This window comes from Henckelia pumila, chromosome 2 (assembly GCF_033568475.1).
Source record: "Henckelia pumila isolate YLH828 chromosome 2, ASM3356847v2, whole genome shotgun sequence".
Classification (NCBI taxonomy): Eukaryota; Viridiplantae; Streptophyta; class Magnoliopsida; order Lamiales; family Gesneriaceae; genus Henckelia; species Henckelia pumila.
In genome coordinates, this window is record NC_133121.1 from 167,925,205 (window position 1) to 167,940,252 (window position 15,048).

Sequence of the window (15,048 nt, forward strand, 5' to 3'; positions counted from 1 at the left end):
ATACCTACTCAGTGTTCAAATCTGTAGTTTGGCATATTTTCGCACATACTCTTGTTTGTCAAATTACATTGGACATCAAGATAAGCTCAGAATTCAGTCACGAAACTGATCGAGTTCAATCATTCTACACTAGTTTCTTTATAAGTGTATTCACCCTCCCTCTACACTTGTAACGGATCCTATCGATTTTTTTTAAAAAAATATTAGTTTTTAATGTCGATATGAATCGCATTGACTCGTCTCACATAAACATCATTGAGAAATTTCACAAGATATCTATTATTTTAAAAATTATTGTCTTTCAAATTCGAGAAGCTCGTGTTTGAATGTAATTTCGAATCTCATTTTATTAAAAAAAGGATCAATATCGTAAATAAAACCAAAAATCCAAAAAAATAAAATAAAAATTGAGCTGCAGCCTCAAGGGTGGAGTTTCGCAGTACTTGTGCAAAACTCCACCATGCAAATTAATTTTTTTTAAAAAAATTATTTTTTAAATTACTTATAAAATAAACCCCTACACATTTTGAGTGTTATTTTATAAAAAATCAAAGGCATAGACCAGATTTTGGTCGTGAACGAGGTCGAGGACGTGGACGTAAAAATGATCGCGGTCGTGGTCGCTGCCGTGGATATGAAAATAATCGAGATAGTTACTTCAATAACTCATCTCAAAAGAACGTCACGAACCACCCACCAAAAAGGCAGCATGAAAATACGAGTGAAAATGAAAATCACTCAAAAAGACCTGAGAATATTTGTAATAGATGTGCCACTCAAAAAAATTATTAATTATAATAAAAAAAATAATATATAGCACTCGAATTAATTTTCACAAGTTATATAATATTAATGAACATTCACGTGCAAAGCACACATATATACTTCATACTAGTTTATATAAGAGTTATTTGCACCAATCACCCTTCTGAAATATTGAAAATGCACACTTCTTCTTTGTAAAATTTTAATAGGCATCTTCAACCCTAACCTTTTAAAAAATTAGCACACTCCCCCTTCAGATGAGTCATTGTTGCGCACGCACCCTTCATGCGACTGGACAAAGTTTTTGATATTTGTTTTGCACCAAATACCCCTGTAAAATATTGAAAATGCATATTTGACCATGTAAAAATAATTTTTTAATCTATTCAATCCATAATACATAATTTTTAATAAAATACAATTATAAATATTTAGAAAACATTTTTTGTTTTATTAATTTTTATTTTTTTATTTTAAATGTATTATTTTAGAAAATCGAGAGACTGATACATTTTCTTAAATAAATCAGAAAGAAGTCCCTTTTCCCCAATTTTCCCAATAATAGCGGGGTTATTCCATTAAAGCAGAAAACTTCGCCGCCGTACGCCGCCGCCGCAGACGGGTGGAGATGTCGAGGACACTGGTTCAGCCGATAGGCCAGAAGAGGCTCACGAACGTAGCGGTCGTCCGCCTCAGGAAACACGGCAATCGTTTTGAGATCGCTTGTTATAAGAATAAAGTGCTATCTTGGCGCTCTGGCGTGTATGTGTCCATTTCAATGGTTTCGTATAATTCTGTTCCGAAAACGTTTTTATCTTGGTGTTGACTGCTAATCTGAAGTCATTTTGAGTTTGGGATTGATCATGTATTCGTTCTTGCATATTGTTTAACATTTGAGCTGGTGTGAAATGATTATGACTTAGTGTACATTGGGGTTTATTTTTACATTTTCAGAAATTTTCATCCCAACAGGATCCGTGATTGTTTGATCAGCAACTATTGTGGACTAATGACTGTAATTTCTTTTTTGCACTGAGTTTACGTGGCGACTGATGATATTGGCAGTTTACTATCGCAGAGAGAAAGATGTTGATGAAGTGTTGCAATCCCATACTGTCTATTCCAATGTTTCAAAGGGTGTTCTTGCTAAGACAAAAGATCTGACTGCAGCGTTTGGTACAGATGATCAGACCAAAATATGTTTGGATGTGAGTCAATTCTAACTTATTTGTTTTCGTGTGGACTCTTTCTTGTCTTGTGGTGTTTTCTTGCCACATCTACGCATGAGTTCTGAGCTCAGTAATGTGTTTCAGCAGTACTACTAATGGGTGTCAAATCTTTTGATTTTTATTGATATAGAAACAGTAAGCCTCACTTGAGACAATTATAGCTATCACGTGAGGCGTGTTGGACATGATCGGTTTACATCAATTGAACATGTTCATTAGCTTTGCTGTGACTTTGGGTTGGTTAGGTGTGGGAGGTCTTTGGGTTTCGCCTACGTATGCAACAGCTTAAAGATTGTGTGCTATTATTTTTGCTTCACATCAAACTCTATCAGTTTCCTATATAAATGCACTTGAATTTGGCTGCCGCATGAACTATTCTCCTCAGAACACGATTTGGGATTTGGTAATGGATTTGTTGAATAAGCGGTAGTTTTTGCTACTGCAGATTTTGGAGAAAGGAGAGTTACAAGTTGCAGGAAAGGAGAGGGATTCAAACTTATCAAGTCAATTTAGGGATATTGCAACTTTAGTAATGCAGAAGACTTTTAATCCTGAAACTCGACGACCTTATACTATAAGCATGATTGAACGGCTCATGCATGACATACATTTTGCTGTTGATCCAAACAGTAGCTCAAAGAAACAGGTTTGTTTCATTTGACTTCATTCTCCTGCTGTTGGTCATATATTGTGTAAATTTTTGCTAAATCAACATCCCATGTCCCACAAATTTACTGAGATACTTGAATTGAGTATATTGTTTATTGGCCTGCCAATTTCTTGATTACCGCTACTCGCTCTCTTATGATGATATGCGAGAACAATTTGTATGCCCTTTTTGCTTACCTTAATGTTCAGTTATCTCTTATCTACCTGACTTCAGCTCTATTCATGTCTTAATGGTTTTTTACAATTTATGAAATGTAAAATTTTCGTGGTTTAATATCTCACTAACAAAGGTTTGAAAATTTTACAGGCTTTAGAAGTCATTCGAGAGCTTCAGAAACACTTTCCCATAAAACGATCTCCAATGAGACTCCGATTAACCGTGCCCGAACAGAATGTATCTAGTCTCTTGGAAACGATTGATGGTTGGAATTCCACGGTTGTTTCTAGAGATGAATCTGGAAGTCAGTTATCTGTTGTAAGTCAGAGATCTTTCCTTACTATCAGTTTCTATGATATAGCTTTAAGCCCGTAATGTACCCTTAAATTTCACACTTAAGAAACTTGTTCTCTTTTTACAAAATGAAGTGGTGTTTATTTCCAGGTGCATCAGCAAATAAAAAAGACTTGGCTTTCAAAGCCGCGGCTGTTAAATGATTAAATTCTATGGCACCGATTGTGTTTTTTTTCTCGGCAATAAATTTTTTATCATTGCTTTTTAGCATGACAATTGAAAATTGGTGGTTACTGTTTCGATACATGAGATCTAGTTCAGACACTTTTCTAAATGTTTTCCCTTGGCTCCAAATTGTGAGATAGATTTGTGAACTGGAACCAAGTCTTTTTCGTGACTGTGATGCCTTGATGAGGAATCTACAAGGAAGACTGGACATTCTCGCAGTCAATGTTCACGATACCTCGGTTGATCGTTTCGATGATCTTGAAGACGAATCATCAAGCATGCAGAAGGAATCTGATGGGCCAGTTGTTCAGCTGAGTGAGAAGCTGCAGAAGCAAACTCTCTCTGCGAAAGATGAGAAGTCCGAGGGAGAGGGAAAACAACAAAGATGCAGCACGTGCAACACGCTCGTGGGCAGTGCCGAAGAGTACAGGGAACACTTCAAAAGCGACTGGCACAAACACAACCTAAGACGAAAGACCAGGCAACTTCCCCCCTTGACTGCTGTAGAATGCATGGCTGATTTGGAACTTGGTGATTCAAAAGCTGATTTAAAGGATTACTCGTTTTGAGGACTGGAGGGATATCCTATCTTTTTTATAGTTTATTAATACTTTTGTATGTTTTTCCCATTTTATAATATATATATATGAATTAATATTCATGATTACACTTCTTATTGTGCATGTCATGTAAGATTTTATCTGGTAATGGTATTAAATTGTATTTGATTTGATATTTGTATAAATAAATATCAGGATCTAGTGTTTCTGAAGAATATAATAGAACAATTAAGCATTTTTTTCTTGGAAAGTGGCGAAAATGAAATGGAGATATCTGAATTGCGCATACATCAAGTTATTTTTTCTATTAAAAAAAATAAAATCGACGAAAGCTGTTTTTATTTTTTATGATAAAATAAAAAAGGAAGGAGATTAGACCAAGACTTCTTTAATACGATGAGATATAAGACAATCGTCGCTAATTTTCGAGAACGCTGTGGATACATTACCTAGATCTAGCTCTTGAATTTTCTCTGGCAATGATTTCTTCCTCTGCCAGGTTTTAGAGGAACAGCAGGGGAACTGGATATCAAATTGGGAATTTTGCAAGCCTTCTTATTTTTGCCAAACTTCTCAGAAAGTTGAACAAATTGTTGTATTCTTCTACTCTTTTTCATGCAAGAAAACCTAAAAGATTAACCTTTATTAATTTTTTCCCCCCGAAATATACTTGATATAGAAAAAAGGTTTAAAACGACAATTTATATATAATTGTATAAATTACAAAATCGTTATAAAATTAATTTTCCATGAACAAATATTATATATTTATATAAAATAAAATAAATAAGTTTAATTAAGGTTTTGGTTAGGTGGATAATTTTTTTTTTTTTTTAAGAAAGTGATTTAATTTGAAATGATTAGAGTGATGGATTTCAAACAATACACCCCCACCATCATCATTATTATTATCGAAATATTTTAACTCGAGTTAATTAAAATCTCCATAAATTTTGTTCATCCAAAAAATCAAAGATTTTAACTCACGAGTTTGAATTCCGTCTCCAATCAATCGAACAATTGCATCATATTAAAATTAGAACAAACAAAAATAAAGTTTTCTATGAATAATTTGCCTTCTTCTGACAATTGAATTATCTTACAATATCGTAGCTTCGTTCGTGCTATATATCATCGATAATTTGTTCATCAAGAAAATTATGGGGGAACTAGTGTTAAAACTTGATGAATTTGATGTTTTGGTACGAAATTTACATAAGAAAAAGAATTTCGAAAAAATCAAAATGAATAGATACAGGGTACTTGTTACATGAAAAAATCGAACCTCAAACATCGAAAACGAAATGGTCCACACATTCTAAAATTGCACTTTCTTTAGGCCCTTCTCTGAATGCCTTAATTCCCCCCAGTCACCCTCATAAATATCTAATCTAATAACCCTTTAAATGACCCGATCACTTTTCCAAAACCGATTATTTCGATTTTAAAAAACACAATTTCACAAGGCTCCAAATTTCCAATCCCAATCAGTTACACTTAATATCAACACAAAACTCTGTGAAAAAGTCTCACGAATCACGAGTCAAATTTATGAGATGAAACCCTTTTTTTTTTTACTTTTTATTTCAAATGTATTATTTTTTACTGTAAATATGAACATAGTTTAGAACCAGAGCTACACTAATATCAATTATTTCTACCTCAAATATCAACAAATTCAACAATGATACAGCTCACAAGGTAATCATATCATAAAACTAATTTATTTAAACTCCTATCTTGCATATGTTGGAGCACCATTTGATGCAAAAACTAGGTCATTAATTGATATAGAAGATATGGAATAAAGCTATAGGTAGGTAGTAGCTTAACTTTTGACAAGACAAGAAAAGTAACATGTGGAAAGGGATTCCGTTCACCAACAAAGAGATGAATTATAGAAATCAAATGACAGTAAATCATTTCTGCTCAATTCTGGAAACTTCTACAATAAACTCAGCTTTCAAGGCAATCCAAACTATACATACTCACATATTTAAGAAAATTGACGCGGGGAAGGGGGAGCCGGTGAGAGAGGTTGGCACACAAAACAGGTTACAAATTCATAATGAAAGGGAAAGCATACAACGCGAATTACCATTAGCCATCTCTTTGGTTGTATCCCACTTTAACAATTAGTGCAGAGAGGGAGAGCTGTCACCAATCAGTCAAATTCAAGTTAGAACAAATTGAGGAACATTAGGATAACACAAGTAAGAGACGCTATGCTTTGTGTTTTTGTTTCTCTGGAATCAGCACTGCAGGGAGGGGATGAAAGCCGGCGAACCCTTTATCCTTTTCCGTTATGCAATCCAGATTCATCGACCCGACGAATGGGAATGGGAAACCCTGCACTTTTTATGCTGCCAGACAGCTTATCCTTCAAGGGAGCGACAAGAATAGCCACAAGACTTCTCAGGGAGATCACTTCTAATCAAATTGAAGGTTATTAAAACCATTAGTGGTCCCAAGACCACCAAGCAGTTGGTTACCCAAATCTTGTTGATGATGCTGATTCATGCTCTGTTGACGTGTCATTCCCATGCCTACTCTTCCGTTCATAGACAAAGAGTTGTTTCCCAGTGCTGCTCGAATCCCATTGGCCATGGCAGATTGGCCAAGTCCGTTGCTGATGTTTCCAAATCCTAAACCACCTACATTTGGGTTACAGTTGGCCACTCCATTTCCTACCAAAAAGTTGCCGCCATTGAGACCAGCATTGTTGGTATTCAACAGTCCATTAACATTTTTCACATCACTACCCATCGTCCCCATGCCCATCATACTACCCCCACCAAACTGAGAGGACATCCTCATGTCATTGATAATTTTCTGGACTGAGCTTTGCGACTCATTAGCATCTACATTACTAGAAACAGCAGGTTGCTGCATTGGAATATTTGATGAATTCATCGAGTTCACACGAGTGCCTGATAGACTAGCTTGTGAAGTTTGTTGAGGATTGTTTGACGAGGATGGTGTCGAGGATTGGAAAGACGGAGTGATTTGCGGCAGCGGAATGTTGCTTGTAGAACCCGGAGATGGCATCTGGATACTGTTGCCTCCATAGAGGCTATTCGCACTAGGTATGGGGTTTTGTTGTCTAGAGTTCATTGAGTTTTGATGAAGAAGCTCAACAATGGTATTAGCAGAGGAAGTTGCTGGCCCGGAATTCAGGGGGTTACTAACACTTGGTATGCCGTTGCTTGCAGCAGTTGCTGTCTGTTGCTGCTGCTGTGGCTGACCCTCTTGTTGTTGAGGCTGACCTTGAAACCCAGGCGAAGGATTTGTCCTCCGAGGAAACTTAGCCAAACTATCTGCAAAAAGGAAATACTTGATATTAATATATTAATAAAACGCAAAAATGGAAAGACAAAATAAACCACCAAGTGTTTTGAAAAATGGGAACGATGCGTGGATGGCAACATGGAATTCCATTATCGTCATAGAATACCAACTACACGTGCAAAAAATAAACAGCAAAAAACGTTGTTCAAGCAATAGCAATTAAACACATCCTCACACAAAATATGAGCCAAAAGGTGATCAAAGGTAGTAAAAAACAGTACAGGAGAAACCATATTTAATTTGACATGCCAAATAGCACAGCTCCAAATGAATATCATCTCTTTCATCTCACTACACACACTAGTTGATGGTCTCGCAGGTGCTCATGAAGAGATAAAATGGAACAAGTGACAAACTTGTTTTCAATGCTAAAATTATTCTTTTGTCAACAAGGTTATGCAAAGTCAACAAAAGCATTTGTCCATGCAATCCATAGATTTTTAGAGTCATCTTTCCCTTGCCTTGGGTATGGAGCAACAAAAGTGGAAAGAACCGAGAGAGAAAATTCAAACTTACCCATAGGACCAGTGCCAGTTTCACGACTATAGTCAATCAGATCTTTCATACTATTAACTACTTCTGATATCTGCAAAGATAACAATAAAAATACAACGCAAATGAGCATCCACTAACTAAAGCAGTAGTGAAATTTATCATGTTATCAACACCAAGACATTTCGGATGCTAACAGAGGAAATATTAATCAAAAGCATCCACCAATACTACAAAACATGATAATAAATCAGGAACCAACGATGCCTTGGATAATTAATTTATGATTGTGACATGAGTAAACATCCATGCCAATTTTACTTCCAACAACTTATTCATGCAAATCCGGTATTCAGAAGCATATTTTTTGCTCGATATCTAAACAGACCAAGAGGACTTTTCTGTCTTAACTCCGCACCATCCACTCCACCAGTAGCCTATTTTATCAAATTGAGTCCAGATGCATATCGACGCAAACTTCCTAAAAACAAAGTACTAAAGTAGAAAGACAACAGATTCAGTGGGTGTTTCATCTCTCGAAATTCCAAGATCAATACCTGTAAGCATCGAACATATCTTTTTGTATATCCCAAATCATTTACCAGTGGAACTTCCAAGGCCTTCGCCATCTGACGAGCTGAAGCAACAAGCCTGAAGAACGAGAAACCGCAGGTTAGCAATCACAAGAACATTAAGTAGCATGCCCTTAGAAAAAAGGCCAGCAAATCCTCCCCGTGACATCAAGTTCAGAATGGAAAAATGCACTCAATCATCAGTTTTCACTGGCATCCACATTTTCTTTACATGCACACAGAAAGGCTAGTGCAGCTCCAAGAGAAAAAGCAATGGAATTTATATCAAGAACTCTTTATATGAGACATGGAAAGCACCAATATAAAAGATAAACTGGCCAAGTGCATCGAAGAATTAATATACATAGAGTTGAATCCTAACTTGTCATTAAATTTTTCGGACGCCTCGCTTTGTCAATTTCTTTGGGGAGAAAAATAGAAGATTATCAAATAAAGACTCAGATTAACATAATGCATATCTAACCGAGAGGTGTACAGTATTTCATATCCATAACTAAATTAATACAAAAAACAATCAGAAAATTCCTTTTTTGTTGAAAAATTTGAGTTCATTTTTTGTTAATGGCTAATGGCATTACCTCGTACTGTTATTGCAAACATTTCCATATACTGCAAAACCTACACCCAAGCACATATTTCCTTCTTTGCCACCATTCCCTCAAACAAAAAGATGATAACTTTTGCCCCCAAGGGGGTGTCCAAGTTGGTGGAGTGGGTGAACTCTTGGCCAGAGGTCAGGAGTTCGATTCCCCCTACCAACACTTTCTTGGACTAGCCTGTCACATAGGGTTTGCCCAGTGTGGTTTACCTGGCTAGCGTAGTTTGTAAGCTATTGCGTTAGTTCGGGGGTTTACCCAAAGCGCACCGAAAGGTAGCGGCTGCGGGTTCCCACGTCACAAAAAAAAAGATGATAAATTTTTATTTAATGTACATAGGCAGTGGAAGTTCTGTATCCAATCACCGGGGAAAAAAATTTCCAGATAATGTTCTGGGCCACTGGCATGTACAAATCTTCACGAAGCTAACATAAAATTCATGAACCAAATGAGAAAAATCACGCTAATTGAGGCAAAAACAAACATTTTGCTAAAAGTCCGCAGTACGAGAAGAAATTTGCCATCCAAAATTTTTAACACGCTTGTAAGTTTGGAGATTGAGATCTGGAAAATAAACAGCACTAAGGGTTATACAAATTATGAACCACTTAGCGAACAGTTGATTGGTATTCTGTAGCTCAGACAAAGCCATTGGATGACATATAGCACAGGAATCATGCACATCAATAGTAACTTAGACTCACATGTTGCAGTTATTTTGTAGATCAGAAACAGAGCCATTGGATGATGTATTCTGGGCAGCAGCCTGGTATTTTTGAGCAGCAGCACCAAGTTGGCTAACCTGCAGGGTGGATCATTGAAGCAAGATATGTAAAAAGATCCAAATATTTATGGCAGCTCAGAATACACCACTTCAGCCAACCAAAAGAACTACAAGGTAAAATTTGAGGCTTGACCAAGCTCTTAACCTGAGGAATCAGCAATCTTCTAGGAATTAGCTCTTCATGGCGCCGAGCACAGAATTCCCAGGAGCATATCTGAACAGGTAAAAGAACAGAACATCAAACAACTTCACAAGTCCATACATGGAAAAAAAACAGCTAGTCAATATGGTAACCTTGAGGTCAGAGGAGAACACTATTCGAAGCTGGCCATCACGAACAACACGGAGTTGCTCAAACACACTCTCTTGTATTGCTTTTGCATAGTCCAGAACAATTTGCCCAGATGAATTCTGATATTCTCGAGGCATATCAACATAGAGTAGTTCTTCTAAAGTACCACTTTCATATTTTATTTTGAACAGCCTGGGCAAAACTTCTGCAGTTGCCTCTGACATGGATAAAAACTATCATCAGACAGCGACATAAATATAGACATTCCTCACCTAACCTTCCATATACTTATCTCTTCCTTCCACAAGACTTCTAACACTTCGGGGGGGTGACATGCAAACTACTCTTAGAGGCTAAATTAGTTTGTTAAATCCATAGTTATATTCCTCCCTTCCTTGATTCTTTTTACTTTACATATAAATACACATGTTGCAGTTGGGGTTTGACATTGTGAGTTGGATGTTCTAAAAAGTACATCAAAGCAAGAGCCTATCAGCTCGTGATAACCCTAAAAAGAACTTAACACAAGAAAAGTTACCCAGAAAGAGTGAAATCATTGTTTAACGTACCAAATCCACGCCCAGGCTTGCGGCTGCAGATTTCACAGTGCCAAATATCCTACACACATATTAACATTGCGACATCAAATAATTAAGTTTCGAGTATGAAAACTGGCAATCAACTCCAAAAGGTACAAAATAAGCCCAACATAGGTTTTACTTTTGTCTTCATGCGCAAAGCTATGCTTCTAATGTTTAAGAAAAGTAGTTAAATAAGACCGAAGAGTAATCTTCAAAGTACAATAAGGGAAAAAATTGCACCAAAGATGAAGTGACAAGTCGATGCATTATTTCATCCATAATCCAACACACCTGAGGGAAAACTCCAGTTGTCTGGCGCCCGCTTCCATACATCGAAACACACCATTTTTTCTTGGCATTCGGCGCAAAATATTCAGTGACAAATTTCCTCCAAAATTCTATATTGTTGTCCTACAAAAAAATAATAATAATAATTATGCAACATCCGATTATTATCACCCTGAGGCCTGAGGTATCTATGAACAAATGACTTCCACCAATCTTCTACATGAAAACTAAGTGATTGATTGGACAATGGCGTCTTACTTCAGGTCTGTGTTGTTGCTGATACATATAATGTGTCAGCCTTCGGGCACACATTCCTGGCTCATAAACGGATTTAATAGGAGACCTAAGAGCTAAATTCTGATGTTGAAACTGCGTTTGAAGTGGTGATCTTTGTTGAGGCATAGCCTTCAAGAGTTGCTGTTGTTGCTGATGTTGAAGTTGCATAAGTCTTTGCTGTTGCAACATCTGAGCCGCCGCTGCAGCCTGAGAGGACTGCCTTGACAGAAGGAGCTGCTGCTGCTGCTGCTGTAAAAACAAAGATGGGTCTAACTGCTGGGGTTCCATTTTGACTGGAGCCAAGCTTCTTATATTTTGCAGTTGTTGTGGCTCCAATTTTACCGTACCAAGATTCTGCAGAGGTTGAAGCTGCTGCGGTGCTTGGTCGTTAGTCACCTGCGGTTCTAGCTTAACAGGTCCAATACCTGGAGCTCGCATCGTTTGAAATTGCTGTTGCTGCATTTGTGTCTGCTGTTGAGGGTTGCTGGGGACAGAGAACTGCTGCAACTGCTGTTGATTCTGTTGGAAATTCTGCGATTCAAGTTGTTGAGGTTGTTGCTGGTCTGTCAACATCTGACTGCCAGAAGAGTTGGGAAATTGCTGTTGCCCTTGAACACCGGATGAGTTTTGGTTGGTTGTGATAGACGAAGATACAAAAGATGAGGAAGGTGGATTAAAACCCATCCCATCTCCAACACTAGAGAGCGGATCTGATTCCGCCCCACTTTCCACAATTCCACGCTGGGAGCTCCCAGGACCCGAAAGCCCTGAAGTTGGAATCCCGTTTCCAAATGGCTGGTGGAGCAAAGCTGAAACATTGGAAACATTTCCCAGCATGTTCATGCCATTGAACTGATTGCGGGGTGACACCAAAGATGGAAACGCGTTCTGTGAAGGCATTCCACCCCCTTGACCACCCAAATACCCAGAACTCGATCTCAATAACGAAGGCTGAACTTGCTGGGCCCCACCAAGTGGAGACGGAGAACCTTGAGGCACCATTTTTGAAAAAAAAATCAACCCAGCCCGATTTACGACACTCCCAATCGACTACGGATAACACATTCTATAAATCATTAAATCAATACTTTGCCCCGGGAAATCAGGAATGCCACAACAGAGAATAGAGAAATCAGAAAAAGTACTAGAAAATTTACGCCCAATTTGACCCTGACACAAAAATTCTGAGATGTTTATTCAGAACGAAGACAAAAGGTGTGAACTTCATGAGGTGTGAAAATTGGGGGTTCGATTTGATCGAGTGGAAAATAGAATAATTCAAAGTCAAAAAGGAAGCAAACGTTTGACACAGGAAATCGGAACTACGACTGAGTTTCTTAAAAAAAGCCACAAACTTTCACCACTGTCCGGTCAATCCTGCATAAATAGCCCAATTTCAAGTCAGAGACCCCAAAAAAAATCAAAATAATTAAATTTTAAAAAAAAAAGAGAGTTTCTAAAAGAACGTCCCCCGAGTAACCACCAGATAATAAGAGAACCACCGATTGTCTTGATAATAGAATTAAACAAATATCCATTTCAAGAATAATAATTTAATATTCCAACAATCACAAAGAACTAAAGATTTTACAAACATTTTTCTAAAAAAGAAGTGGAGCATAAAGAACTCGATCCTGACCTAAATTAAGTAAAAAAAAAAAAAAAAAAAAAAAGCAAAAATAGAAAACTCGATCAAAAGCAAAAATATAACCATAGTTTCCATTGCACAACCTCAAATTACAGAGACATAATTACACTTCTCCTCCATCCACAACAAATACTTAAAACACAACTAAGAACACCAAAACAGTTAAAAATCAAACCACAAACTCACCCGTACAACGCCAAATCCACGAAATTGAAGCTCAAGACACCAACTTTAGCCGCTCACAATCAACATTCAATCAATTAAATCGAGCTTAATCCCAAAAAATACACCTCATACAAGTACAGATTGGCATAATCCATACGTATGCATAACTGTAACCAGGCTTCTCGAAATCTTTTCTGCGAGAATAGTGAGAGAAAAACAGAGTTTTTATTGAGCTGCTGGGCTGTACTGTTTGTGTTTGTAGAGAGAGAAAGGAAGGCAGAGGAGAGAAGGGCAGTGTGTGTTTTGTGTGTGTGGGGAGAGGTCCGGACGTCAAACTTGTATTAAATCCGATTGAATTTTTATTTCTTTCCTTTTCTTTTTATATGTTTTTTTTAATCAAATTAAGCTACATGTATCGTTAAGTTCATGAGATGAGATGATAAATTGAAAGATAAAAATTTTGTAAATATTTTTTTAAAATTCTAATTATTAAAGATTTTGATCCAAAAATGATGTAATACAATGATGTCAAATTTCATTCTTCACACCGAAAAGTTGTAAATGGTATATATAAATACGCATTCTATGTTTTTTTAGAAGATTGAAATATATATATATATATATATATATATATATATATATATATATTATATATATATATATATATACTCAATCTTATAAAGCATTAGATCTTCATTTTTCTGTGTTTTGGTGTATCACTTTTAAGTACCAAAAATCCTCCTATTTAATTACAAAAATATTAATTTATTATTTAATTAAAAATAGCATAAAAACCAACTTCTTTTTAGCAACATAAAAACCAACTTTAGTGAATTTGTGACTAATCTAAATATAAAATATATCTTATCCACAATTAAAAAAAATCTTTTAAATTTATAAAAAGTGCTTGTTTAACTTTATGTATCTAAATGTGTAAGCATGCAATGTATGCAATAAAACGTTAGAAAAAATGTATATATATATATATATATAATCACCCCATTAGTGGGAGGTGGCATAAACATATAAGAGCATGGTTGAATTTGAGTTCAGATGATAGCAAAAACATCACACCTACATGTGTGTGTGTATATTAAGATTATAAAAGTTTATTAAATAATTAAAAAAAGTGTTAGACCTTCTCACATGAATTAGTTTTATGAGAAAAATATTTGTTTTGACCCGACTTATAATGAAAATCATTACTCTTTATTGTTCAAATTAGTGCAAAATTATCAGTTTTTCGTTTGTTATGTTATGAAGAAATATTGTGTGATTTATGTTAATTTGAGTGAAAATATTAATTTTAGTGACAAAATTATTACTTTTCATCCCATATATAAATCGGATCGATCTGACAGATATAGTTCTGTAATACGGATTTCACACAATAAATATTCTCTTAAATAGTTACATTATTCTATCTCATTTCTTTTTTTTTTTTTTTGAAACCTCTATCTCATTTCTCTTATAACTATAATTCTTGGGTCCATCCATATAATATATATTTGTATTTCTATGTGTATTTAAGATGATTCACCCATATTCACACATCAAAACGAGATGGGACCATAACTAAAAATAAAAATAGGACGGGGCCAATCAAATGATTTTTTCCCCTTAAATTTGAAGTGTAGTAGTACTTTAAAGAACTCGATCTTCAAATAGCTTTTGGATCTAACTTCTAGATTTTCCCCTCAATTTTGTGGAAACGAGGCGATACGAGTGTCTGTATCATAATATCATCCCCAATTTTGTGGAGGTCTTTACAAATTTAATATTCACTCAAACATAACATTCGATTCATTAGGGTTTCGAGTGATTGATATTAATTAATTAACACAGAGACCTAATAATAATAATAATAATAATTGAACATCTCAATACTTAATAATTTGCTAAATGACCAAACAGAACTCACGGACCATTTAAAGTGATTATTTAGAATGTTTTAGTTTTTATTATTTGGGAACATTACAAATATTTTGAATATATTTACATATATATACATACATAAAAAACTTTTAGAAGATTCACAGATTAATTTTGTGAAACGGATCTCCGACCCGAATTGATCCGTGAA

General features: G+C 35.9%; 2 protein-coding genes across 2 annotated transcripts; one reads left to right on the forward strand and one right to left on the reverse strand.

Annotated features, from left to right (window-relative positions):
- The first annotated feature begins 1,327 nt into the window (after nucleotides 1-1,327).
- On the forward strand, nucleotides 1,328-4,075 carry LOC140883098 (uncharacterized). Its single transcript, XM_073289413.1, has 5 exons — nucleotides 1,328-1,527; nucleotides 1,844-1,973; nucleotides 2,440-2,640; nucleotides 2,971-3,138; nucleotides 3,480-4,075. Exons 1-5 carry the CDS (start codon nucleotides 1,394-1,396, stop codon nucleotides 3,909-3,911), a joined length of 1,065 nt encoding a protein of 354 aa, XP_073145514.1. The 5' UTR covers nucleotides 1,328-1,393; the 3' UTR covers nucleotides 3,912-4,075.
- Nucleotides 4,076-5,795: 1,720 nt separating this feature from the next.
- On the reverse strand, nucleotides 5,796-13,267 carry LOC140879446 (transcriptional corepressor SEUSS-like). Its single transcript, XM_073283140.1, has 10 exons — nucleotides 12,987-13,267; nucleotides 11,135-12,529; nucleotides 10,880-10,999; nucleotides 10,577-10,625; nucleotides 10,010-10,224; nucleotides 9,861-9,929; nucleotides 9,636-9,733; nucleotides 8,300-8,393; nucleotides 7,767-7,836; nucleotides 5,796-7,219 (listed from the first exon to the last, which is right to left on the reverse strand). Exons 2-10 carry the CDS (start codon nucleotides 12,152-12,154, stop codon nucleotides 6,333-6,335), a joined length of 2,622 nt encoding a protein of 873 aa, XP_073139241.1. The 5' UTR covers nucleotides 12,155-12,529; nucleotides 12,987-13,267; the 3' UTR covers nucleotides 5,796-6,332.
- Nucleotides 13,268-15,048: the final 1,781 nt, after the last annotated feature.